This window comes from Drosophila subpulchrella, chromosome 2L (genome assembly GCF_014743375.2).
Source record: "Drosophila subpulchrella strain 33 F10 #4 breed RU33 chromosome 2L, RU_Dsub_v1.1 Primary Assembly, whole genome shotgun sequence".
NCBI lineage: Eukaryota > Metazoa > Arthropoda > Insecta > Diptera > Drosophilidae > Drosophila > Drosophila subpulchrella.
This window is the reverse complement of record NC_050610.1, coordinates 12,888,147-12,916,146: the sequence shown is the minus strand read 5'-3', so window position 1 is coordinate 12,916,146 and position 28,000 is coordinate 12,888,147. Positions and strand designations below refer to the sequence as shown.

At 38.1% G+C, this 28,000-nt stretch overlaps 2 protein-coding genes across 2 annotated transcripts; both read left to right on the top strand.

Moving 5' to 3' along the window:
- Nucleotides 1-29: 29 nt before the first annotated feature.
- LOC119547201 (DNA-directed RNA polymerase, mitochondrial) lies at nt 30-5,007 on the top strand. The gene is made up of 8 exons (XM_037853945.1): nt 30-366; nt 436-576; nt 641-1,025; nt 1,164-1,319; nt 1,382-2,138; nt 2,199-3,338; nt 3,407-4,629; nt 4,687-5,007. Exons 1-8 carry the CDS (start codon nt 189-191, stop codon nt 4,814-4,816), a joined length of 4,110 nt encoding a protein of 1,369 aa, XP_037709873.1. The 5' UTR covers nt 30-188; the 3' UTR covers nt 4,817-5,007.
- LOC119546287 lies at nt 4,959-27,986 on the top strand. Its single transcript, XM_037852467.1, has 3 exons — nt 4,959-4,985; nt 6,562-6,892; nt 27,854-27,986. The coding sequence occupies exons 1-3, from the start codon at nt 4,959-4,961 to the stop codon at nt 27,886-27,888; spliced, it is 393 nt and encodes a 130-aa protein (XP_037708395.1). The 3' UTR covers nt 27,889-27,986.
- The last annotated feature ends 14 nt before the right edge of the window (nt 27,987-28,000 follow it).

Below are 28,000 nucleotides of genomic sequence, written 5' to 3'. Positions count from 1 at the left end.
CTGTTCAGCCGGGCAAGCAGTGTTGCCAACTGCTTGCGGCCGCCACACGTGAAGTGCGCGGAATAAACAACAAATTGGACGGATTCGGTGTGTAATTATGCAACAAAAGCTGTGTGAAAAGTGCCGAAAACTGCGATAATTTGATGACATTTGTGTGGAACGTGTGCGCCTAGTTGCAATTCATCGAAATGTATCGTTTGTTGAGTGCAAATCGAGCGGCAGCAGTGCAAAAAGCACTGCGAGTGCCACCCACCGCCCACACAACAACAACAACAGTGTGCTGCGACTGCGGCAGCGGAATTGCGCCTTCAAATTTCATCCATTATCAGCAGTATTATCAAATGCTATACCGCCAAATGCCGGCAGGTGAGTAAATGATAATGGAAAGTTCTTAAAAAGGGTTAAACTAATGCAACATGTGCTTTCCAATTGCAGTGACAACAACAACTGCAACCACAGGGTCAGCTACAACGCGCACACAAACAACAACACCCACACAGGCAGATGCTTTGGCCCAGGCGAAAAAAAAGCGATTGCGCAAGCCACGCTACGCTAAATATGTGGAACTCCTGGAGGGTAGGTCCTAGCAGGGATAACCACTAGTTCCCTATATAAACACCTCAACTATCTTCCCTTCCAGTCACCGAACAGGCCATCAGCGAGCGCAGATCAAGGGTCAAGCGGCTCAAGTCCAAAAAGCTGGCTGACTTTATACAGAAAGCCCAGCAGCAAATCCTGGAGCGACGTGCCCGGGAGGATCGCAAGGATAAGAAGAGCAAGGGGGTGTTGGATCTGGCGCAGCGGCAACCTGTGGAGTATCAGAAGATCGATATGGAGGCATTGGATGGTTCGATTCTAGAGTCCGGCATCTACGATGATCGGCCAATGCTCTTCTTTGGCAAGGATGAGTACACCAAACAGGTGATTGCGAATCCCGAGGAAATGCAAAATATTCTCAAGAGCTTCCACAACTTTCGGGATATTATCGAGAGCATGGGGAATGATCAGCACGAAGCGGATTTTGGGTAGGTCTAGGATCGGAAGAGATTTCACTGTATATAACTCCTTTAGAATGCAATTCGCAAACTTATATATTAGGATTTCCAAATTTTTACACAATTTTTCCTACAGAATTCATTCATATTCATTTTTCAATCATATAGGCTGAATACCGCCAAGGTGCTTCCTGAAGAAAGCGACGTCTTGGATCCTTTCGAAGCCATTGAGCCTTACATAAATCCCCTGGACAAAAGCAAACCTGCTGTAACAGCCATGGCCATGCCCAACGGCAGTGCAGTCACAACCAAGTCCAAGAAACGGTGAGCAGATGTTGCCCAGATTTTATGACCAAGTTGCTTACATTTGTTATATTCCCTTGCAGATTCAAGTCAAAGGTTCACGTGAACGAGGAGCAAGAGCGTCTGGCCAAACAGCGGGCACTGCACATGAACCTAAATACCTATCTAAACGTTTGTGTTTCCGCTAACATGCTCAATCGCGCCCTGTCCACCATTATCGCTTATCGGGGGAGGGTGAGAAAGAGTACTTTGCCTCACATGTCCGAAGGCCTCATCACCATCGACCTGTACAACATACTTCTACACGGTTATGCGGCCAAGGGATCCTTTGATCGCTCGCAGGAGCTCTTTAAACTCATCGAGGAGGATGGTCTGGCGTTCAATGAGCAAAGCTATGCCGCCATCTTTGAATGCTTGGGACGCCTGGAACCGGATGAACAGAATCAGCAGTTCATAGCCAAGTACATTGAACAAGCTGAGAAGGATGGATTCAGTTTGAATCAAATCATGGATATATCGAAGTTTGTGGCCGATCAGCGGGACATTGCCCTGGATGCCATTCGAAGACTTCGTCCGGATTTTAAGCCTGTCTATGTGCCACCGCAACTGGGTTACGACAATGAACTGTTGAATCATCTTAACGAGCACGTTTTACCTGTTGGAGAAGAGGGCAAACCCGGAAAAGATGACTTGGACTATGCCATAATGAACTCCAAGCGAGGCTACACCACAGCTCAATTGGAGCAGCTCGCTAGGGAGCAACTCAAAATAGAGCTGGATGGAAGCATTACCATCAAGTCCATTGAGAAATCTAAGGAGTTTGCCAATTCCGAAAAATGCGTAAGTATTATTAAAAACAATAAAAGTTTCTTTATTCTCAGTATTTATATTAATTTCCAGCGCGAACGCCTAAAGGATTTGGAGGAATCTTGGCGCAAACAAATTTCGTCGGCTATTGTGCGGGATCTTAACACTCTGCGAGCTCAAGTTCGCTTCAAACCACATGGCTTCATGAACTACTACACATATCTGAAAACCCTGGACACCTCGCACTTTGCAGACATCCTGATCAAGGAACTGTACAAACTGGCCGAGGGCTCGGAAACATTCAGTCCCACGGTGGGCCAGCTGTACAAACAACTCGGGCAGAAGGTGCAGCAGCGTTACCAAATTGAGCAGAAGAAACACAACGGTACGCTGGAGAAGATTGGCGAGATTTACAGCTCGTACTGTGAACTATGGGACAGCGGGAAGTCACAGGATAACACGCGGCAGGCCTGGCAGCGTCTTGTGCACGAACAGCGAGAAAGTGGACCTAGCATGGATCTGCCGGAAGTGCCGTGGCCTTCCAATGTTCTGACTGGCGTGGGTCGCTTTCTGTACAACATTCTGATGCGGGACATCAAGATTGACGCTCATATAATGAGGCAAAAGAGCAAAACCAAAGCGGTTTCTCAGCCACAGAACATGTTGCCCGCCTTCTACACTCTCTTCCGCAATCAAGGACGTTTTGTTAAAGAGGAAGTCAAACCACATCCGGTGCTCGCGAGATTATTTCGGGCTTCACGCCAGCAGACGCTAACCTTCGACTCAAATCTGGTGCCCATGCTGTGTCCTCCGCAACCTTGGAGTACTCCGCACAACGGTGGCTACCTGCTCAACAAGTCTGAACTGATCCGCCTGCCTCACCAAGCCATCCAGCAGTGGGACCGGATAACCTCATCCAACCCTCAGCACCTTTACCCTGCTCTAGATTCCCTGAATCAGTTGGCCAGTGTGCCTTGGCGGGTAAACACGCAGTTGTTGGATGTGATTATTGAGGTGTTCCAGAATGGTGGCGATGCAAAGTTGGATGTCCCTCAGCCACCCAGTTCCCTGCCTCCGCTTCCAACGCTACCGGCTAAAGATGCCGAGGGCAACGCTGCCTCTTCGGCGGATCGTGCTAAGCAATTCCGGGACAAACTAGGTCATCGAAGGAAGCAGGCCGAGATGTACAGCTTGTGGTGCGATGCTCTATATAGGTTGTCGCTGGCACAGCACGTAAGTGTTCTCTAGGGAAACTTTTAATCATATATCATCATCATATATAACTATTATTAATATTTTAGTACCGCGATAAAGTCTTCTGGCTACCGCACAACATGGACTTCCGTGGACGCGTCTATCCCGTCCCCCCTCATCTAAACCACCTTGGCTCTGATTTGGCTCGTTCAATGCTCATCTTCGATCAGGCGCAGCCCCTGGGTGTCGATGGTTTTAGTTGGCTCAAGCTGCACTGCATCAATCTGACTGGGCTTAAGAAACGCGACTCGGTGAGGGAGCGTCTCCTGTACGCGGAAGAGATCATGCCAGATATTCTGGACTCCGCAGACAATCCGCTCACAGGACGTATGTGGTGGTCCAAATCAGATGAGCCCTGGCAAACGCTGGCCTGCTGCATGGAAATCGCCAATGTGCACCGCTGTCCCGATCCCGCCGCCTATCTTAGTCGCTTTCCCATTCACCAGGATGGTTCCTGCAATGGGTTGCAGCATTATGCAGCTTTGGGAAGGGATGAAGCGGGAGCGTGTAGTGTTAACCTAGCACCGTCGGCCATTCCGCAGGATGTCTACAGTGCAGTGGCCACGTTGGTGGAGAGGAGTAGGAAGACCGATGCCCAGAACGGACTGCATGTGGCAGAAGCACTAGCTGGATTCGTTCGACGAAAGGTGATTAAACAAACGGTGATGACTACGGTTTACGGGGTGACCCGCTATGGAGCAAGACTGCAGATTGCTCGCCAACTGAAGGACATCGATGAGTTCCCCAAGGATTGGGTGTGGCCGGCGTCCACATACTTGACCACCAAGACGTTTGAGAGCCTGCGAGAAATGTTCACATCGACGAGGGAGATCCAGGATTGGTTTACGGAGTGCGCCCGGCTTATTTCTGGTGTTTGTAGCCAGAATGTGGAGTGGGTGACGCCACTGGGTCTGCCCGTGGTGCAGCCCTACAATCGTCAGGAGATGAAGCACTCGCCTCGCACCGGATTTAGGGTGTCTTCGAACATGCCGATGGACATGTATGAGCGACCAAACATCCTCAAGCAGAAGAACGCCTTCCCGCCGAACTTTATCCATTCGCTGGATTCCTCGCACATGATGCTCACCTCGCTGCACTGCGAACGGCAGGGCATCACATTCGTTTCGGTGCACGACTGTTTCTGGACCCACGCCAACACCGTGCCGGATCTGAATCGGATGTGTCGGGAGCAGTTTGTTGCCCTGCACTCGCAGCCCATTCTGGAACAGCTGTCCGAGTTTATGCGAAAGACCTACAGCTTTAAGGATAAGTGAGTTATAATATAATATTCAAGTTAATTTGTTTATAATAAATATTATTCCCCCAGCGACTTTACGAACGATGGTTCCGTGGAGGATCTGTCCAAGCGTCAGCTGAACCGTACTGTAAAGCAACTGCCGCAGAAGGGAGATTTTGACCTGCGCAACGTACTCGACTCTGTGTACTTCTTCAGTTAGGAACATTTCTACCTAGAAGACATCTGCTACAGTGCCTAATCGTAATCGTAGTCATTAGGTTTATTTAATATACCAGTTTAATTTGTTCAACAATTCGGCTTTCAATACCAAAAAAGAAATTATAAAAAAAACAGAAGCTACTATGGGCGATGGTGGATCGACGCCAAATGTGATTTTGTAACATTTAATTACATAAAATTGATTAAAAATGCTTTTAAAAAAGTCTTTTTTGTAATTATTGCCTTGCGGGAGTATAACTTAATTATATAGAAATTGAAAAATATTTATATAATGGAAGACTTTTCCTATGGTAATTATAGCATCCCAGAAGACCGGAAAACGTCTGATTTCATCCATTGATCGATCTTGTTTTCCATTTCATTCCAATGCTATTTAGTTTTTATGTGTTTTCCTACCTCAAAGTTTTTCATTGCGTTTCGTGCCAGAGCTACTTGAACATGTGGTTGTGTATCTGCGCCATAAAACGATTGTTTAATTAAATTTGGCTACTACATTGAAGATACTACATGCTAGGTATATGTGTATTAATCCATGTGCAAAAAGTTAATAGTATGTGAATTTTTCTTGCGCTCATTTATGTTTAAATTTAAATAATTTTTGAGTGAAACAACCGCATTGTGGTTTATCTTGTTTATAAATATTTTACTTAAAATATTTGTGTTTCTTTGAATTTCATGGTTGTTTGTTTTGGGAGAGTTAATTTGTGCCAATTACATTTAATTGTTTTTAATACTATTTGGCCGGGAGAACATAAAGAATCCATTGATTTATGGCCACTTCCCGATTTGGTCGGTTCCGAACCGCTTTGTGCTGCTTTCAGTTTAAGAGGTTTCACTCAATAGTCCGAAAGAGCGCATCATTTTATTTGTTTAAATAAATACTTGGTTTAGGCATTTTAGCAATGGGCTGTATTTGTTTATTAGAATCCACACTTATCTATAGAGAAACACCAATTAACTTTACCATATTTATATTAGATTTCTTTTTAATAATTATTAGCTTTCATTAGTTTGGACTTGAGGTAATGTATCAATAATTTATAATTGTTTAACTTTAACGTATATGGTACGAACTAAGAGATTTATTACTTAAAGCGGTAGTTCTGAACCTCTCTTTTCTTATGACTTACGACCTTGTTTTGTTTTTTTTTCTTAATTTGTAATACCTTTTATTAGTCTGGACTTCAGGTAATTAATTATATTTGTTTTTCCTTAACTTATATGGTACGATTTTTTTTATTCTTAAAGGAAGTTCTGATCCCATCTTCTTTCCGCTTTTAATAATAAGGTAAATTATTTTAGAATTTTAGAGATGCATCATATATCTTTTTGTTTAACTTATATGGTAATCATACAAATTTCTTACTCTAAATGAAAGTTCTGATTTTATCTTTACTTATGATTTATAATTTTCTTCGCTCTTTTAAGATTATATGATATGATTTTTAAGTTTGGATAGCTGTTTAAAGTACTTATGACTTAAAAACACAAACCATTCGAAACCAAACACTACATACATATATTTGATTTTCTGGTCTATAAAAGGTATGTTTTAATTATTTTATTTGTTTAGTAATAATTTTATTAAATTGTTTTGAATATATTGAAGCATTTGCCCAGCTTTCGTTTTCACTCATTCTCTGGGCTTTTGAGTGGATGTTCATCGGAGCACGCCCACGCTCGGGTTCGCCGCCCCCTTTTTACATGCGCCCACTTTAGCCTTAGCTACTGGTACTATCTGCTGCCTCTGCCGATGCCGCTGCCACCGGCGACCGGCGGCGTTGGCGTCGGCGTCGACTTTCTTTGGCCGCACCGCTCTCGTTTTTTTTTTTGGCTCGGCTGGCCATTCGCTTCCGACTTGCCGACTTGCCGCTCAGTCTGAAAAGTTCATGTGACGCGTCGAGAACGCTGCGATTTCGAGTCCGCCACCGCTACCGCTGCCCGATTTCTGATTGCCGAGGCAAACAGCGCGCTCCAAGGGAATCCCTGCGGCATCTGCAATCGCAACGCATCTCTTGCACCTGCCACGCCGCCCAGGTGGAGGTGGATCGCTCAGGTAACGAGAGCGGCGGCCTGATTGCCTTTTTATCAGCACATATCACACGTATCCATAAGATTGAGATGATCCCAGAGAGGGCGCAAAGGGGTAACCGCAAAGTGCAGTGCAAATTAATTTCAACAAAATGAATATACATATGCTAAAAAAAACTAAGCAGGCACCCTACAAGTACTCTATAAAAAGAAAAAAAAATCTTTTACATATTATAATAGTTTGTGCAAATTAGCAAATATTTAGTGCATAGATTAAACAAAAAACGTGCCCTGCATAAATTCAGCAAAGTGCAAAATTCGTTTTTAAAAATACTTGCGCATCGTGTGTATATTTTTAAAACAAATTTGATAAAGGGTTTCACTAAATTGAGTCATTTAAATATTTATAGAATTTCGCTATAAAAAATTATTATAACAATGCAAGCGTAAAAAACCAAAAGTCAGTAAATAATATATCACACAAAATAATGTTTAAAAAGCGTAAAAAAATTTCCTTGAACATATATATATTTTTTAAATAAAGAAAACTTAAAAATAGTAATCACAAATAAAGATCTCTTAAATTTTCTTCTAAACATAAAACGTATTTCGTTTTTTCTCCGCAAATATATGCTCATTTTGCCTTGCTTGTGTTATTGTTCCTCTCTGCTCAAGCAAATTATAAAAACTTTCCGGAAGCATATACATTTTATAAAGTAAAGGAAACTTAAAAAGATTAAACACAAATAAACATATCTCTCAAATTATCTTCCAAATATAAAATGTATTTGGGGTTTTCTCCGCAAATATATGCTCTTTTTCCCCTGCATTGGTAATTGTATCTCTCTGATTTTCTTATTTTCCCTACGCCATATCTTTCGGATTTTCGTGGGTTTTGTTGTGCCTTTTGTTTGGGTAATTGCAAGTGAATTGTGCGAGTTGCAAGTGATAAATGACCGTTCATAAACGAATAAAAGCGCTATCTGGGTGTCGGCCTTATCGCGCCAGAATATCGCATTAAAACTAATTCAATTACGGGCAATGTGAGCAGGGGCATGCAAATTAGAAGGAACTCTTTCAATAACAACAAAAGGGCAACAACAGCAGCAGAATCGGTAGCGTATATGTACTTATATAGATAAACGCACATAGAGACCCACTTTGTAAGGGGGGCAATGTTTCGGGGGAGGATTGCAAAAGGGGGGGGGGCGATGGTGGTGAAAAGTTGGAACTTAGTTTTCTGTTCATGATAATGTCATAATTGACGGCCTGTGGACGGGTTTGATTGAATTTCCAGGGGAAATTGAGTTGCAAATGAGTTTCGCCAGCAAGTGACGAATTTATCGCACGGCATTTGATAAAAAAAAATTGATAAGGCCTCGACACGATTTCAATTTAAATCATTTGAAATGGAAATTAACCGTTTGATGAGTTGTAAAGCAAACAGCAATTTGATAGAAATGTATTTATCATTTTCAAATACACACAGTACGTATACGTTATATGCGGAAAATGTGATTAAAAAAGGTATTATACAAACAAATTGTAATTGTTATGCTCTAAAAATAGTAATTTGGTTTGTAATGCAGTTATTAATAAAACTATTTCTGAACAACAGTCTTTCGTATACGTAATATGCTAGCATGTCCCATAGAATTTAAAGCACTTCCAAACAATTTCACCTTTGCTAAACTTTTAGAGGGGTAAAGGGGAAAAACCAAACTATATTTCTGTTAAAAGGGTTTTAAAAATAGTTGTTTTCCCATTTTTTAATAATAAAAAAAGGGTTTTACTTTTAAATATGATTTTTTAAGGAACTATTTTTAAGCACCAACTATTTTTAGCACGTATTAGGCAAGCATAATTTTAAGGACCTTTATCCAATTCACCTTTGCTAAACTTTTAAAGGGAAAAAATAATTTCCAATTTAAACGGGTCTAAAAATAGTTGTTTTTCACTTTTTGTAATAATAAAAAAATTGTGTTTTCTATTTGAACATTATTTTTTTTAATACACCACTTTTGCGTATACGTAATATGCAAACATCTCCCATAGAATTTAAAGGACTTTCGTCCCATTTCACCGTTGGTAAACTTTTAAAGGGGAAAAGCAAGCTAAATTCCAATTTAAAATGGTTTCAACATAGTTGTTTCTCACTTTTTGTAATAATAAAAAATAGTGTTTTCTATTTTAATATGATTTTTAGAAACTATTTTAATACACCACTCTTGCGTATACGTAATATGCAAACATCTCCCGTAGAATTTAAAGGACTTTCGTCCCATTTCACCTTTGGTAAACTTTTAAAGGGGTAAGGGGAAAAATGCAAACTAAATTCCAATTAAAAGGGGTTTTAAAATAGTTGTTTTTCACTTTTTGTAATAATAAAAAAACAGTGTTTTCTATTTTAATATGAATTGCGTATACGTAATATGCAAACATCTCCCATAGAATTAAAAGGACTTCCATCCAATTTCACCTTTGCTAAACTTTTATGGGGGCATAGGGAAAAAGCAAACTATATTGCAATTAAATGGGGTTTAGAAAAATTAGTTAGTTTTCCCCTTTTTTAATAACCCAATTAGTTTTCAGTTTAAGCACCGTTTGCTTGGTCATACACGTAATATACGAGAACATCCATTAGCAATGAAATACAAGAACAACTTTTACCAGTTAATACCGCTCAGTACAGACTCGACACGATTTCAATTAAAAGCAGTTAACAATCGCCATGAATAGGGAAATGATTTTTTATGGTCCAATCGTGCGTATGCGTAATGTGTGTGTGCCATAAGTTGCGGGCGTAAAAGTGTTTAAGTCCCGCCTCATATAATTCCTTTTCCGCCTACCACTCACGACGCCTTGTAGGCCATATTTTTCCGGTGTGCGAGCATCGCATTGTATTTGGGTTTTAATGGAAAAAGTGTGTCCGTACATCAAATGGGTTATTATCCATTTTTGCCACCCTGGAAATGGCCATTTAAATTTATAGTCGTTTTGCCTGCCTTGTGGCGTGCGGCACGATGTTGCAGGATGAAATGCCTAAATCATCGTGATGGTGATGCATACGTACCTAAGTGTTATGTGGCCCTGCTATTGAGTGCTAACTGGTTGGGCTTAGCTATAGTTTTATTTTATTTATCTAGAGTTATGACTTTGTGGGCCACAGAATTACCGCACCCGTTGTAGTGAAAACAGATAGTAAGTGAGATAAATTCATTTGCTGACGTAAACATAAACATCTTGAAATTCCTACAAAATATTTATACAAGAAACCCATAAGTACGAATAGTTTTGGGGAATATTTCGGACCAAAAATCCCACTCTAATTTAAGTTATTGAGCAATATTTTTGCGCTGTCAATATCATGACTTTCCTTGCACTTTTTCCCAGACCAACATTTATCAGAATACATAAGGTTGAGTCATTTATAATGCGTTCAACCGGACAACTGAATTTATGCCGTGACTCAGCACAGTATTTTTCTCGCAGCGCACATTATTATTTATTGCATATTTAATAGGTACGCGTAGTGCCCATAATTCCCATTTCAATGTCAGCGGGGCTGAAGGAAGAATTTTCGGATTTCCAGAGGCGACACATTCAGTAGTGTTGCGGGACGGGAGATAAGAAGTCAGTCAACTGCAAGCCCGCCAGCTGTCAACCCAACCGCTTACCGCTCATCGTCTGTCACTGCCGCACTCCCAGTTCCCACACCCAATCCTCCTGGTAATCCCACTCCACCCACATCCACCCACTCCACCCTCGCGTGAGCTGTGACCATTATCGGGCAGGGGAAGTCAAATCAAGTCAAGTGCGAGTGCAGGCCGAGATTATGCTATTTTGGCAGCTCACTTTTTCGGCCGCCCTGGGGGCACTAACAAAAATATGACGACGATTACGATTCTTTATGACAAATAATTGTAGGAAAAATATTTGGGAACAAGAAGATAAGAAATTGTATACACTAAAAAAATTTAAAATATTATTAACATGATTAAATGGTAACAAACCTCGTTGTCGAAACATAAACAAAGATAAGTTTAGAAGAAGAAGTTCAGAAGTATTTTGTGGGTTAAAATAAATATTAAAATTAAATTTGTAATTATATGTTATACATGTACATATAATATAAATAAAACCTTAAGTATACACCGAAAAAGTAATGCTACGAGTTTATTAAAAAAAGTGTTCTCACCGAATTTTATTTTTTCTGAATATTCTATTACTTAAATGCTATCTTATATTTCTTTTTATAAATTTATATATTTGTTTATAAAAATATAACAAAATATTAAATATTTGCAACTGACGTGGATAACTTTTATTTTTAATTAAACAAAGACAAATTAGGGTCACCGTCCCATCGGTAAATGTATAATAAAACTTTATAGATCTAACAAAATCGGATTTTGATTTCGCAATTGTATATTGAATTTAAAAAAAAGAAAAAAATATTTAAATATTTGCGTTTAATGATTATTTATCTTTAATTTGTGTTCTTAGTATTTTGTATCTGACATCTAACCCAGTTTCCTGGAAACTAGTTCTAAGTGCAGTAGTAATATTATAGGGTTTTCTCAGTGCTTTTCTTGGTCTGAATATTTTTTGTACTCTGCTGTCCTGATCTTAATAATCCTCCCATTTGTCAACATGTCGGCCAGCTGGCGTAATTAGGCCCCCTCCCGAAAAAAACCCACAAATCAGACATTCTGGCCAGAAAACGCCACTTGCTTCCCCATATTTCCTTGCGACTGCATTGATTTCCACTTTGCCGGGCGGCTGGCTTTGTTTCACTTTCGTTTTCGTTAGCGTTATTTATGAATGCGAATTAATGTACCGTTAGCATGCACAACAACACTTTGGGCCGAAAAAAAGAAGCGAAAGGGACATGGCCAATACCAATGCCAAAGCGGCAGCACTTCACTTTGTTTGGCTAAATGCGGCGCTGTCGTCCATTTCGGGTGCCATTATTACGAGCGTTTCCGTTCGGAGATTTCCGGTGATTATTTCCATGCCGGCTGCCAGGGAAAACCCTTCGTGGGGGCCAAAATGGTTGGTCAAAAAGGATGGGGATGTGAAGGCATTCGGAGGCTTGATTGAACTAAGCCCAAACGATCCTGGCCAGCGAATGCATAATGACACGCAGCTTAATTATGGCCCACAAAGCACGGCACACACACCTGCCCTGTCCCACTTACCCTAATTGAAATTGATGGCTGAGGTACCCAGATACCAGTTACCAGTTACCAGTTGCCAGAGAACTACAACCATTAGTAACCTTTTGAGAATCAAAATTCCACCTGACAGCCACTGCCAAACAATCAGTAGACGGAATGCAGTTGTTATTGCCTCTGATATTTGGTATCGATTAAAATCGCGACACACAGTGCCAAAATGTATTTCTTTTTTATCGTTTTCTGAAATATTAAAGTCATGTCAAACAATGCGCCAAAGGCGGCTCAATACACGCTGCTGTTTTGTTCTACTGATATAGGATTGTCTGGTGTAGGTATGGGGGCGTTATGAGGTATATGGGCAAATCGGGAGGTACGACCCACACGAACATATGACAGCGGCAGTCGGCATGAGATACTCGAAGGCAGAAGCTAATGCAAAGCCACAGAAAAGCCAACTGGCGGAAATACTAGTAGAAAACAAATAAAAAGGCAGAAAAAAGAAGAACAGGAAAGAAGACGAATTAAATTCGGGCAATGCGAACGACCTATACACTTGTTATGAGGGCTTTTAAATTGGTTTATTATGTAATTTATATAGGCATATCATAATTTGGTCTTAAAGCCAAGACACTGCCAAATACAGTATAAAAAACTTTTTAAGAAGTTACAAAATGTGACATGCTTTTTGAGATATTGTCACTGAAAGTATGAGATTTTAAAATTACTTATAAATGTGTCTAAAAGTAGGCAACAATATATTTAAAAATCGTAGTTCCATTAGATTTTCTCTGCCTAAAGATGGTTTATTTTTTGCTGAATACTTTTAGTCACCTTTATAAGAGTTTTTAAAACTCAATACCTATTTATCAGAGTTTTCTTCTTATAGCCATGACACCTAAAATGGTTTACCTGAATAGCACGAATTTTTCATTAAACTTCGCAGAAGATGTGACATGACATTCTGATACTTTGCTACTTTCTTCCACGGCCAAAAGCGAAAACGCGTTGAATTTACACATGTTTACAGCCAAGTTGACATGGTCGGTCACTTTGCTTAGCCAAGGTCATCTAGAGGTTAGAATACATGAATATGCATATGCGACAAAAATAACCCTTTCGATATTAATCTGTATCTTAAATCTTCAATCGCCGAGTCAAGCAACTTTTTTAGTGTATATGTGTATCAAGAAAAAACGATGAAAGAGGCAAATAAAAATTGTAACAAGTTGAACGTGCTGCTGAGCTGGGCATTAATAGGTTTTTGACTTGCTATAAAACTGGCAGAAAAACAGAAAATGAAACAGAAACTAAAACAGAAGCCACAACACACGAGAGTTGTCCACTCTGTCAGCAGTGGAATGATATGATGGCCAAGAAAAGCCCATCCTAAGCTCAAGTGAGCCGACCGAAGCTTAAATTGCTCGTTGGCCTTAAAAAAATGATTTTATTCGAATCAAAATGGGGAGCAGAGCAGAGCAGCATATTCACGTAACTCGATTGAGTTCAAGTTGAAACATTTTTTGGCAAGTCTTTCTTTTTTTTTGGGGGGGGGGTCTTGATTAGGTTTGGCCATTCGAGCTGCTCTTGTAATTGGCCTGTTGCGGGTCTGTGGCTAATAGCATTGGCCCGGTAATTGGCCAGCTATGGGTTGGGAAATTAATGCGATTCTCCTGCACCCAGCGGACGTTGCCATGGCACTTAATAATTATCATGGGATTCCACATCTACCACTCCGCTTACCTCAAAAAAAACACCAAAGAATTGACGCAATTAGGTTTGTTCACATCATTTTCTGGCCAAGCAACACAAAATATTGGAGACATTTTTTCGGGGAAGTTACGAAAAAGGTGAAACTTGCTAAACTCTTTTCTTTTGTCGCCCATCCGCTCGATTTTCAGTTTGTCAACGGTTTTATATTACATGTTTTTCACGTCTAGACGTCAACCTAATCAGTGAAAAAGCTGTGGGCCAATGAATTGAATTGACAGCCAATAAATAAATGTCAACATGACAGTTATTTCTATTGACTCGAAGTGAAATATTAATTGGAAATTAAATGTAATCAGAAAATCAAGAACATTACAAAACGATATGGTTTCTTAAAGTGATTTTGATTTATTCTTCCAGAGAAAATTCAATTTAAATTTTTGAGGTGAACCTAATATAAGAATCATCAGAAAACTTTAAGACCGGCTAACCTCTTATGTAGATATTTACATTGTACATCCAGTTTGGTTCTTATCTATAATCCCAATACAATATTTCTGCTTACAAAAGCTTCCAATTTAATTTCCTCTTCCACATATTTTCACAAACCTTATGCAATTTAAAGTAGATTTCCTGTCGTTTGATTAGAAATTTGATATGGATGATCCCCTAGCCTACATATGTATGCACGTTCAGGGTCGCGAATCCATCCTTCTACCTGTTACACACCCACCGACTTGTTGTCAGCCTTGAACTCCATGGGTAAACAAATATCTTATCGGTTTACTTTGCATTTTTGTACGACTTTTCTTTTTTATTTTTCATTCGATTTCATTCTATTCATGTCTGTTCATTTGTTCGGCAGAGCTACATAAATATATACAAGTTCGCATTGTGCTATTCAATAGAGAAGCCTTCAATTTTCAGTGCTTTTCCGTCCTTCATTTATCTATTCAATCAGAAAGTCAACCCCCCGCGACAATCACCGACCCACTTGCCAAAAAAATCCAACATTTTAAGCTGGTCGAGGAGAAACCTTTACCCATAGGTATATACATATAGTATACCTAGGAACTTACCCACTTTGCAGACCGAAAAACTTTTTCAAAAATTCATTTTTCTCAGCATTTCTGTGTGTTTACTCAATTGCAGTTTTTCCGTTTGCACTGCTATTTTTTCCTTCTTTGCATTTCCCACTTTTCCAGGCATTTTCTTGTTGCTCTCCACTCAATCACTCTATCTCCCCGGCTCTATCTCACTCCCACACACGACCGTCCCTTTGCTATTTTATTTGCTGATTTAATCGCGTCTTGAAGCTTCCTTCCTGTGAGTACTTGTGGGGTAGGGGAAAGGGGAGGGGGGAGGGGGTGAGAAAATTGTTGGGAAATGGCAGGGAAATTGGGGGGCCTTTATAGGCAGAGGGCAGTGGCATTTTGTGAGGCGTAGTTGCCGACACGCGCACACAGACTCATAATCAAATGTAATGTGCTGTGAGGCAATCTATAACCACCGGCCAAGCAACAGCTTGTCGCCCCGGTGGAAAAAGGGGGGTTTATTACCCCAAAAAGGGGTTGGGCAGGGGTAAAAAGGCAAACGGCGAAAGATGAGAAAATTATTACGAAACTCAAGTGGCGAAAAAGTGGCCAAACGAGTCTTCAAGATGTCTTCGCTACATCAGAGTTTTGAGAACATTATACGCTTGTTATTAAATTCAACGATATCGCCATGGAGTTCGGGGAATTACGATTCAATTTCGATATTGAGACGGCTCAATAGGTAGCATTTCGAAGATACTTCAAGGGAAAAGGGGATTTATTCTCAGAAGTACGCAATCTAATAATGTCTACGCATACTTGTCGTTGCTAGAACATTGAGAGATTAAATAGAAGGTTGCCAAACTTAGTTTGGTTATTTAATACACATTTATCTGTAGAACTACGATTAATATATTTTTTTTATATCTGAAAATGTTTTATTGTAGTATGTAGATTTTTCATTCAAATGACGTGTGTTTATCTACACTTTTAAAAAATAATGGGTAAAATTGGTCAATACGGATAGTAAGGTAATCATTATAAAAGGGTAACAACTATTTAAAATGGTACTGCAATGGTAAAACTACAATAAAATAGTATGTTTCGTAGTATTTCGTTGCTATGTGAGTTACTATTTCATTGGTCAAATTGACAATTCGATGGGTTTAGTTAACCATTGAACTTTTATATTCGATGGGCTTAAGTAACCATTTAACTACTATATTGGTCAACTTAACCCAATACATTTTTGTGTGTAATATATTAATCTACATTCCATTCATAGTTCCCATATGCGTAACTACCAATTAATTACATGATTACTTACCCAACATTATGCCCCTCACTTAGCAAAATGCGCTAATCATTGGATCAATTGTCCAACCAAGAAAGTTTGCTTTCGTATGTTTGTTTTATTGTCGCCGCCCCACACAATTATCCAATCCAAGTCTCTCGGTTTTTCCTTGAGGAAAAGCGACTCATTAATTGAATTAAACAGATCAATAGAATGGAAGCTACAACTGCCAGAGCAATCGAACATGTGAGTTAACAAACAGACATGGGCAAGAACATCTTAATCTTGCGTTGCAAATTCAGTAAACCAGACTGCTGGACAATGACAGACAGTAGATGTCTTTGACTTGTTTGTACTCGTATGCCATGTACTTGTATTTCAACTTGTTTGTTTATTTTCACTTTTCACGTTTTCCCCTCAGCCATAGCCATTTGTTTGCCTATGACATAGACACATGGCTGCCACCAGTGTGTTTGCTCAATAGGTCGGGCCAAGGGGGCGTATGCTCGATGTGCCAGTTCGAAATATATGTGGATATGTGGATGTTCTTCGCTGTGCCACGCGAATTGTCGAATGTGTCAAATGGCAATAATCAGACCCAAGGCGAGACCAGTTGACAATGCTCGCACATCCTCGCCAACATGGAAAGTAAAGCCATTACAACTGGGGAAAATTACCGAGACAGCAGCGTATACTTCCTTGTTATGTATACTGTTTTCTTTTTTTGACACTCGCTTAAGTTGTGCCACGTGGCGTATGCGTAACATTCTTTCAGCTTCCACAGCCATCGGCTGTTGGGCCATTAAACGCCCGTTATACATAAATTTTACGCTGTATTCGCACTTTCCCCGCTGGCAACAAGGGTTAAGGGTTCCACAGTTCGACGTTAAGCCCCAGGGAGATGAAGATGACCTCGGGGAGCGTTAACATAACGTCAGACCCCTTGTCGCTGTCGCTCGGATCGTCTTATCAGGCGAATTGAGCTCTCATTCGCACGCAACAAATAAATTCGCAAAAAAAAGAAAATAGAGGGAGAGAGGCAAAGGATGGAAAACTATGGAAAGTCAACCGAAGCGGAAAATACTCTAGGAAATTCTGAGTGGATTGGGGTTTTTCGAAAGTGAACTGGATATTTTTCAATTTCTAGTATTTACTTTAGATATTGTTATGAAGTTATTGGTAATGATAGTACAAATATTTTTCGGTATTAGTGATTGCTTTTTTAATTAGTTTTTTATTATTTGCTTATTTTAAGGTACTTGTATTTATAATATCTTTATTGATTTTCAATTTTCCACTCTGCATTAGCCCTTTGGGTGGAAAATTTTAAGTGGATATACTTTTTTCGTAAATGAACTTGCAATTTTTGAATTACTATTATCTACTTTAGATATTCTAATTTGCTTGCCTCCAAAATTCTGAGGGGAACATAATTTTTTTTAAGTGAACTTGGTATTTTAATTGCTATTATCTATTTTATATATTCTTAATTAGGTTTTAGGCTAATTTTTTTAGCAGGGTATGGCAAATAGATTACCTATTTAATTGGTAAATCCCTGTTTAATCATTTATTACGTCTGTTTGAGCTGCCACTTACGCCCTGACACTTAATCAGTCTCAGGTTGGTCTTGTCTTGATTCCAGACACTTAAACGACACGTAGACAAATTGACAGAACCATGCATCTATAAATAGGAGGACAAATACAAGGACACAAAAAACAAGGATTTGGGAGATTGATTGAATTTCTGGTACAATAGATATAGATACAATGTCGAATGCGCATGAGAGCGCAGACGAAAACCTTGTAAGACATTGGGTGTTCCATCTTATTCAGGATGGTATAGGACCCCTTCGCTAAGAGTGCGAAACAGCGGCAATGGCAAATATTTATATACCCACATACACATGTTTATAGAGAAGGGGGCTTATAGAGGGAATGGGGATCTGAGAAATAGAGGTAGAGTCGCCGATGTCGCGCGTTTGACTGCACTTAATGAAGTCGACTAAATTGACTTTATTGTTGTGCAAATAGGCGAGCTCTCCGCTACTCTCTAGTGCCTTTGCTCTTCTCGTTAAGTACGTATTATAATAATATATTTACATTGTCGGGGGAGTGGGTATGTTCGGGTATAAAGGCCTATAGAGGCCTATGCAAACACCCATTGCCAGTGCGTGCGTCTGCTCATTGTACTTAAATGTTATAAATAAATAAAACATGGGCCACGCTGGGCGACACCCCCAGCCGCGCTATAAATATTTCATGGGACCGCCCATAAACGCACACAAGGCGCTGTGTCATTTAAATAAATAATTTTCAATAAGGTCTAAATAAATTAAGTGTAAATTGAATTAAATGCTTGCATGCAGTGCCGCGCTGTCGTTGCAGCTGCAAAAAAAAACCGCGACATGCACGTAAAACCTAAAATATTTGCCTTTCAATGTTTTCATTTTTTTTGTAAATTCTATGGAAATTCGTGTGTCATGTTTGGCAGAAATTCTTAAAATTTCATCCACTGCGGTTTATGATATTTCAATTGTTTGTTTTTCCTACGCTCGCATTTTAACAAGTAAATATTTTGTTCAAAAACACTGCCATCAAATAAGAGGAGGCATTATTATTTTCATACATCTGCTTATCTGTAAAATAAAACAAACTATGTATGTTTATATGGCAAAAACATCAATGAAGCATAATCCTACGGTTCAAAAAATAATGCATGGTATGACATATGATATACAAAAAGTCTGCATATGTACTTATACCTGTCTATGGGGAAAAAGTGAGTAAGTAATCCATGGAGCCAAATAAATATTTATTCTGTCAAAGAAGAGAAATTGACAGAAAATATATGAACTGACATGCAAAATAAATAAAATATGAAAATGTGTGTTTCTTATACTTACAATTTAAATTGCACTATTTGAGTAGTGTTTTATTTAAAATTAAAATGCAATTTTATTTAAAATGTATTTTTCCAAGTATTGAAGTTCTTGAAAATATTAATATTTCTTTAAGAATAAATCTGTAAATATTTACTTAAGTAAATGAGGTAAGAAAACCCCAAAGTTTGCTGAGAAAAATGATGAAGTATGGAATATATTACTCCAGAGATTTCTAAAAATATTTGCCTCACTTATCAGTCATGAACGCTAATCATTCGCAGCAGATTTAGCTCATCTGTTGGCATTGACACTCGCTTATGAAAGCCCCTTAATTCCCCGAAGTGTGATTTGTTTATTTCTGTTGTCATATTTTTGGCCAACGCATATCACAGATAAGTAACGTTTACGTTTGAGCTTATCTAACAATAATAAATTATATAGAACAGCGTTTTATGAATGAAATCCAGTTATGTCCCAAAGGGGGAAATTGTTCGTTCATTGCTCTCGAAATTGTCCATAAAAATAACAATCGGTTATTCAGTTTATTTGTAGAATATTGACCCATTATTACGTTATTACAAAAGCTACTGCGGAATAATTTATGTGAAAGCGGGAAAATGTGTTTAATTCAATGAAATTAAGCTGTTGTATGCAAAACAAAGTATAAATAAAAGAGATAATGCTATAATGTTTCGCCGAATCTTCAACCCTGTTTAAGCTTCCACATGATTAATTTTGTGTATACCAGCCAGGCAGTTGGAAATGTTTGATTAAACGGCAAAGCATAAATCTCGTTTTATGAGGATTACAATGAATCCTGACATGGGGATATGGCTGCCAGAAGCGCAGAAAAGGTTACTCATGGCCAGTCATTAATCTTCAACATTTTAGCTGAATTTTCACGCATTTGCACCCAGACGAACCCACATCAGACACATAATCCAGGCGCTGCCTTTTTGCCAGTTATCCAAATACCAAATATCCCAGTTATACAGATACCCAGATACCCCGTTCAATTCAAACCGTATCGACTGAGTTGCGAGCACGCTTTTAATTAATATTAATTTGCTTTCCATGGCATCGAAATTGAAACTGTGACGACATGTGGTTCCCGGGGGCTTATGAAGCGGAGGGCGGGATGCCGAATTTATTCGAGGGCCAACAAAGTGATCAATGGACCCAATCAATAGCACTGGCACGTCAGAAAAGCGTGGACTAAGCTCGGTGACTAAATGACTTTGAGAGTGATCCCGGTTGTAATTTGTTTTCCGTTGTTTTTTTTACTCATACCTAATTTATGATAAGGTTGGCCAGACAGAAGGTATATCAACAGATTCACTAAAAATATATTAAGGTATTTATTTTCAATTGAAACAATTTAGTTTTGCTGTAATTAATATCTTAAGCTCACTAATTTTAAATGGGTTATTATATGTATCTATACATTTTATTTTGTACTTCCAACTTATGATAAGATCTACAAAATGAGCTGTTAAAATAAGGGATTATTATTATTATAAAATGTTCGGCTATCCTTAAAATATGTTTAGGTGATTATTTTGGAATGAAGCATTCATGAAAAAAAGAATTTATTTTTTAAACCCTATATATAAGGTATATGTTAATATGATAATACTGCTAGAAATATTTGCATCATTGAATTGGATACTATAACTGGCTTAGATTTATTTTATATATTAGACTCTACGTTTTTAAAATAATTTTATTCTTTTCATTTCATATTACAGGGTATACGTTAGTTCATAGACCAACCGTATATCTTCTTCTTCACTCTGGGGCTTTGCACAATTTTTGATTGCTCTCAATGGCGCTTAAGCTGGCGCTCCCCATCGTCTATGTGTGTTTATGTTTATTTGGAAATTTGTGTGTGGGTGTGCGCCTGTTTAATCGCCTCAATAGATTTGACATTCAGTTAACAGAACACTTTATTTCGCTCACTGTCTGGGGAGTCGAATCGAGAATTTCAACTTAGTTTAGGGTTGGTCTGCACTTGATGGCGCTTAGCGGTGCGTGGCTCATAATTTAACTTTTCAGCGGAAATTCCCACAAGGTGTTTCCAGTTCCCCACCAAATTACATACAAGCGGCAGCAGATAGCCAAAAAAATATAAAATAAAACCAAGGAAAGCAATTTAAAAATTTACGACATTCCACACTCATTACACCTTACGGGTTTTCACGTTTTTCTATATCAGTTTGCTTTTCTTTTCAGTCTTTTTTTTTGGTTTTTGGCCAAAACGGCGGTCGGCTGGCGCCACGCCCCCTGCGTCCAGGTGCGCCCATGCGAAATTTCGCGTACAACTTCCGCGCGACTTTTGGGTTTTTGTATGCAAATTTTCATTTCTTATTCCGACTCTTTTTCTTAGACCCCCCCACCCCAACTGTTTTGTTTTGTTTTTGTGCTGGGAAAATTTTCGCTGTTGTCGTCGTCGTTTATTCTTGACTTGAGTTGACTTGGGCTTGGCTTAGAGCTGTCCGAAAAGCAAAAAAAAAACATATAAAAAACAGAAACCGAGGAAATTTTCCATCCTTATCGGTTGTTGCTGTTCGAAATAAAGTACGTACACACTTACCACCCCCTCTGGGTATTTTCTCAGACCCCCACCACCACTGGAGTCCAAGTATTTGCATTATTGCCAGCTCTTTTCTGTTCTGTTCTGGCATCGGGGAATTACCTATAATGACGGTCGGTCACTCCGTAGCGGTCGCCCGCTGATGGATGGTTTCCTCTCGGTGGAAATTTCATGATCATTAAGCACTGAAGTTCTACTTAAATGGGCAAATTAAATTTGACATTACAGGCGGAATGCGGAAGGAAAATATCGTTAAGAGTCCAGCTTTATTTAAAAGCTACAAAAGTTTAGGTTCTCCCATCAAATACTTTTGTGTGTTTCTTTTATTTACCTATCTTGTTTTTCTTTGGGTCTTTGAATGTTCACAAAGAAAATCGAAACAAAATTATATGAAATAAGTAGGAATTTTATATTTAACTTCAGTTATATGCATTCTCTTTGTACGCTTTTTGGCTTCTTTGATTCTTGTTATTTGCTTATTCAACTTTTTTACTACACCCTTAGAAAGTACAGATCTAAAGGGAGAGAAATTACATTCCAGAAATGGAATTCTAGAATTTAAAACATCCTATTTCTAATGATTGTTAGGTATGGTTAGTTAGTTGCATATTTAAGTCTTTTTGATATATATATGAATAAAAATTAAAATAAATATTTTTATTACACTTATTACTTTTCTAAAAGTATCTATTTATAGAATATAAACTTCCTACTTATAATGGTTGTTAGGTATATGTAATAAAATATTTTCATATATAAATCTTTCTCGTTATTCATATATTTATAGATATATTTTTTTTACTTTTTTGAAAAGTATATATTTATAGAATTTAAAACGTCCTACTTATAATGGTTGTTAGGTATAGGTAATTAAATATTTTCATATTTAAATCTTTTTCGTTATTCATATTTTTATATATATTTTTTTTACATTTAAAACCGCTTTTAATACCATTTCTTCCCTGTGGACTCATTCATTCACTTTAGTGCTTTAAAACGTCCTATTTATAATGATTGTTATGTATAGTTAGTTAGTGTCATATTTAAATCTGTTTGATATATATATGAATAAATATTAAAATAAATATTTTTATTACACTTATTTCTTATTCTAAAAGTATCTATTTATAGAATTTAAGACTTTCTACTTATAATGGTTGTTAGGTGTAGGTAAAAAAATATTTTCCTATTAAAATCTTTCTCGTTGTTCATATTTTTATATATATTTTCTTTTAAATTTAAAAAAGCTTATAATACTACTTTTCTCCCTGTGGACTCATTCATTCACTTTAGTGCTTTCGACTCTTGTTCTCATTGTCGTCGTTATTTGTTGTTGGACTTGTAAGTAGCTCAAATGGGGAAAGTGGGCGAAAGTGGGCGGTGTATAACGACATCGTTCAAGTTGAAGGACATAACTGAATTTCGGTCGCTGTAGTTCTTGCTTCATTCTGCTTTATGAAATTCAAATTGCAAATGGGAGAAGCAAAAAGCGAATGGCGAAGAATCCGTAATGAATTCTCTGGCTCTGTTTTACGGAGCGTAAAAACTAATTAATTACACGTGCAAATGGTGGTAAATTCCATTTGCTGGTCTCCTTGTTGCTCTAATTACTCATTTTTAATGTATTTGCTGATATGATTTGCATATGCCACAATGTGTGGGAAGTATTCCTTATATTCGCAACGTCAGGCAGATTGCATCGATTTCTTTAGAGGGTGTTTATGGTACACTGGTGACCACAACAAGTGTCCTTGCGCCACTTTTGCCCACCGAACAGCCTCTGCAGTAGTGCACTACACATCTGCACATCGCATTTTGGAGCATTTTCTATTTATATTCACTGGCCCCCAGCGGTCTTCCACCCACTTGAGTCCCCTCCTCTGAGCATGCACTCTGTAAACAAACAGCATTATGCGCTGTTTGTTATTTTTAATCACACGACCACCACGCACTTGTGCGATTTATGATGCTGAATTGCATTGGGTTTATTCATGTAGGAAAATAGAGCTGTCAAAATATTTTAAAAAACTTATTTAACACTTAAATAGGACACTTCTAACTTTTTTCATAACAAGTTAATAAAGTAAACATTATCAAATACATTATAAAAATGATATATGAAGTAGTCACTAGAGTTTTGAAATAATTTTAAAAAGGTGTCTAAAAGTATGCAGTGAAAAGTAAATTCATCGCACTTCCGTACTTTAAATATATTATAATATAATTTAAGACGCTTTTAATAAAGATTTCAAATCCAATAAAGCATAATGTTGGTAGTACCTAATACACAGATGACTTCACCAACTCAAGCAGATAATAAAGGCATCTGCCAAAACAAGTCGTCACACCCACTTTGATCTCACCCAACGGACTGCAATTTCAATTCATTTGAACTTGAGTGCCGAACAAGAGAGTGCCAAGTCCTTATAATTAATGCCTGCAATTGAACTTGACCCAAAAAATTTGTGAATAATCTTCGGGCTAAAGCAGACATTCTATGGGGGAGGCTGCCAAGAGGTCTTCATGGGAAATTTCCTTGGAGCAGCCATGTCTTAAATTGCGAAACTCTAAACCGTTTGTCTGTGTGATTTATAGGATGGGCAGTGGGGGTCTAAATGGGTCAATTGGAATCTCTTGTGAATATTACAAGAATTTATGAGCTTCAAGAATTAAAAGGATGCCTGCTATGTGTTGAGGTATGTGTGTGAGGATTAAAGGCTTACTGTGCGAGCGTTTATTATTGACCTAAATTATTTTAATACACAATTTATTTAACACTCAAGTCGTAGGGGAGAAAACTTTTTGACAACCTTGTTATCTTATATAAAACGTTTCCTATTGCCACAAGATACTTATTTTTATTCTTTTTTAATGGTACCCATAAACAAACATCTTCGATTGGATTTCTAAGAAATTCTTAAAAGTTTTTATTTCATCTTTTCCGGTTACCTGGAGATTGGCGTTGCAATTTTAATACAGAATTATTGCATCTATAAAGTGGCGATGTTTATTTTTGTGTTGTTCTATCTCTAAAAATAAAAACGATATTGTGAGCAGTTAAAACAAGACGCTTTCTTAAAAAATGTACAGAAATAGGTGTTCCGCAGACGGTAAACATCATTAATATGAGTTCTAAAATGGATGCCTTAAGGCGTATCCTCTACGTATTACTTATGTGCTTGCCATATCCTATATGATATCAGCTTTTTGTACATTACCCGTTTCGCTTTTGCCAGAAGCTTGTTTTCTTTTATGCAAACACTTTTGACCCAGTTAAAGCGACTCCTTTCACTCTTTGCCAGCTGAAAATTCCATCTGGGTAAGATAAACTTACGCCGCCAGAGTATCTTCATTTTCTTCCCTTCATTTTCCCATTTCCATCACTCGCATTGCAACTACTCAAAGTTTTTGAGCTCCGAGTCGCTTCTGTTTTGCTTTGATATCAAATGCATTCACGTTTAGTTCTGTAATTAAAAGTGTAATTCCACATAGATACTCGTTCGAGGGGCTGAAGGGATGTCATTAGCATGCAAATGTATGCGTGACGGGTGGAAAACCCATTCAAGGTAACCCCAAACTCCCCCTTTTCCAACACCCATATAAAACGGAGCCTGCTTCTGTTTGATAAGTGGGAAAAAGTAAAAATTTCGTTGCATACTTGTGAGCGTCGAAATGAAATTGCGGCTGTGACAGCTGGCACGAAAATGAAAATGAAAACGAAAAGGAAAACTCTGCTCCTGTATTCGTACATGCGAATGTAAATGTGAATTTAATTGTGCCACCCACACACACGCACGCACCCAGGACACTATAAATATGGATATGACAATAGCTCAAGGCTTATAAGGATTTTTTCAACTTCAAACTGATAAAGAAAAGTGTTTTTTAAAACTATTTAAGTACCACTATCATTCTTTTTTATGTAAATTTAGTCTATGTATCATTTATATCTATGAATATATTATAATTTCGTGGGCATTATAAATATCCATGTTATGCAGTATTGTTTTTACAAGTAGGTGTAGAGAGTGGTACTCCACAGCGTGTACTAAGCTTTAACATACTATATCATTTTTTTGGCAGGTTTGCATGAACATCACTCAGCCGTTCTTTTGCCAAATGAATAACTATTCCAAATTATAATATATTTGCTAGGCATTAGTAAAATATTCAAGCATTTTAAGTGTAGGTAAACAAAACAATTTTCGCGTGCTTTAGTTAGACAAGGCAACTAAATAACAACTAAACTTAAATTTACTCCTAAATAATTGGTAAACAAGTGAGGCAAGTATTTTTTTTATATTCCACCTGCAATTAAGAAAGGCTCTCACTACATTTGTATTTTTTTTTATTTAGTTATCATATTTTAAAAGTAAAAAGAAATATCATACATATAAAGTATACTATAGATCGCATATTTTTATTGTATTATTTTTAACCAGTTAAGGGCCATTTTCTCGTTTGCAAGAAAAACTTAAGAGGGTGTAAATTGTTTCTTCTAATTAAGTACATATTTTTTTACCCTCCACTGTACCGGCACGCACATCCGCAACGTGATAAAACCACTCGAGGCGGAGGCGGGTTTCTGGTGGCCGTCAGTCAATCAGCGAGATGGCGTTGCCCGTCGCCGACTTGCCAAGAAAGTTGGGCCAGCCCTGCGGCTTTTATAATAATTTCAAGTGTTTATAGTTGAAATATATGTATGGGATGGCGCTACATATAGTTTATGCCTGGTATGCGGGCCCATTGGCATGCATATCTGGCATATCTGGCATATCTGTGTAACGCCTTGTCGCCTGCCGGTCGAGTTTCGTTTTCGGGCTTAGTAGCTGCGCCTTTGCTCGCTTCCTTCCTGGCCAACTTCCTGTCACGCTTGAGGGGGTGCTATAAGGGCCAGGGATTGGGATTGGGATTGGCCCTGCCGATTGCTATATAAACATTACCCCGATACCGCGATTCCTTCACCGTGTGTTTGCCATTTCTGTGTTTTTTTTTTGAGACGACGTGCAGGAAATTTGAGCAACGCTGGGATGAGCAACAAAAAAAAAGGAAAAATAAAAAGAGGAAAGAAAATCCATTTACGTAATTACTTCGAGTTAACTTTTGCCCTCGATTCTACAGCTGTTTTCTGTGAAAGGATGCGCGCTCTTTTCCCCATTGAATTATTGAAGAATTGCTTATTCGCTTATTGGAAATCTGTTCCCTGCCCTGCAACGCCACTAGTTGAGTTATAGCCACCATAATTGGATGAAACGCGGTCGGACCCTCAACCTATATCGAATACATTACCGCCAAAAGTTTTCTCATTTTCATGGCCCTCCGACAACCGTTAATTATATTTGACCAGAAACATTTTTTACGAGGGTTTCGCAAGAGTAAAGCGAGTTGAACGCGTTAAAGCCAAGTTGCATTTAATTAATATAATTTATGGTTCACGGCGATATCCATCATTGAAGTTGGTTATTTTTAGGGCCACAAATCTATGTTCATAAACAATCTTTCGGTAGTTAGCTGGCGTTTGGCTGAGGTGGGTAAAGCATGGGAAATTAATGGCCTACAGGCGTTTCCTTTGAACGAAAGTCATTAAGGACAAATATATTTATGCAAACGTTGGTAATTACCAAAATAGGATTATTATAATTTGTTTCGAAAGCATTAAATCATGGCTGAGTTAGTTACTTTTTTAAAATACCAATGTTTCTAGTTTACTAATGATATGTGAGTATATATTTTATTCAAAAGAAAACGTTGCCTTCTTTTAGGCACCCAAAAAACAATTTTAAAATCTTATTATATAAAGGAAAATCTAGGTTTAAAAAAAAAACCTTTTAAAAGTAATTCAAGGTGTCTAAAAGTGTACGGTGAATAAAGGATAGTCGTCTTTCTGGATGAATTCATTGAACTTTTGAGTTTGAACTATATTGTTGCATAATTTTTGACACCTAAAATTATATTTAAAAGTAAATTTAGAACAGTTATCCTCCGATTCATAACATTCTAAATCCTTTAAATCCTAAGAACCATTTTTTTAACGACAATATATGGTTCCATTAAGAAAAAAGTACTACGTTCTTGAGGAAGTAAATAAATAATTCAATATTTTGATCGATTTCACTATGACTAAAGAACCACAACTATTCTGTAACTTTCGCTTACGTCTTGCACTAACACCGAAAAACAATCAGCTTACACATTTTCAATTGACTTGCCTGGCAATCAAATAGAATAAGACACTTACCGAACAACAGAAATCAACTTGGCTTAACTCTTCTCCTTCACTTACCAACTTTCAGAACACTGTTTGCAGACAAAGCATTTAATAATGTAAGACTGCCCTAAGACTTGCCGTTCTGTAATTACACACGAGTCGGGGGAAAGGAGAAAGTAGAAAGGAGCAGGAGTCGAATAGTCGACTTGCACCAGAAAGGACCAAGAAAAGA

What these genes read in the sequence shown, in the direction of transcription:
- LOC119547201 (XM_037853945.1), top strand. Translation starts at nt 189, where the DNA reads ATGTATCGTTTGTTGAGTGCAAATCGAGCGGCAGCAGTGCAAAAAGCA. An exon ending in CAGCACGAAGCGGATTTTGG is followed by an intron (nt 1,026 to 1,163) that starts GTAGGTCTAGGA and finishes TCAATCATATAG; the next exon opens with GCTGAATACCGCCAAGGTGC. An exon ending in ACCTACAGCTTTAAGGATAA is followed by an intron (nt 4,630 to 4,686) that starts GTGAGTTATAAT and finishes TTATTCCCCCAG; the next exon opens with CGACTTTACGAACGATGGTT.
- LOC119546287 (XM_037852467.1), top strand. Translation starts at nt 4,959, where the DNA reads ATGGGCGATGGTGGATCGACGCCAAAT. An exon ending in ATGGTGGATCGACGCCAAAT is followed by an intron (nt 4,986 to 6,561) that starts GTGATTTTGTAA and finishes CTTTAGCCTTAG; the next exon opens with CTACTGGTACTATCTGCTGC. An exon ending in GGTGGAGGTGGATCGCTCAG is followed by an intron (nt 6,893 to 27,853) that starts GTAACGAGAGCG and finishes ACCAACTTTCAG; the next exon opens with AACACTGTTTGCAGACAAAG.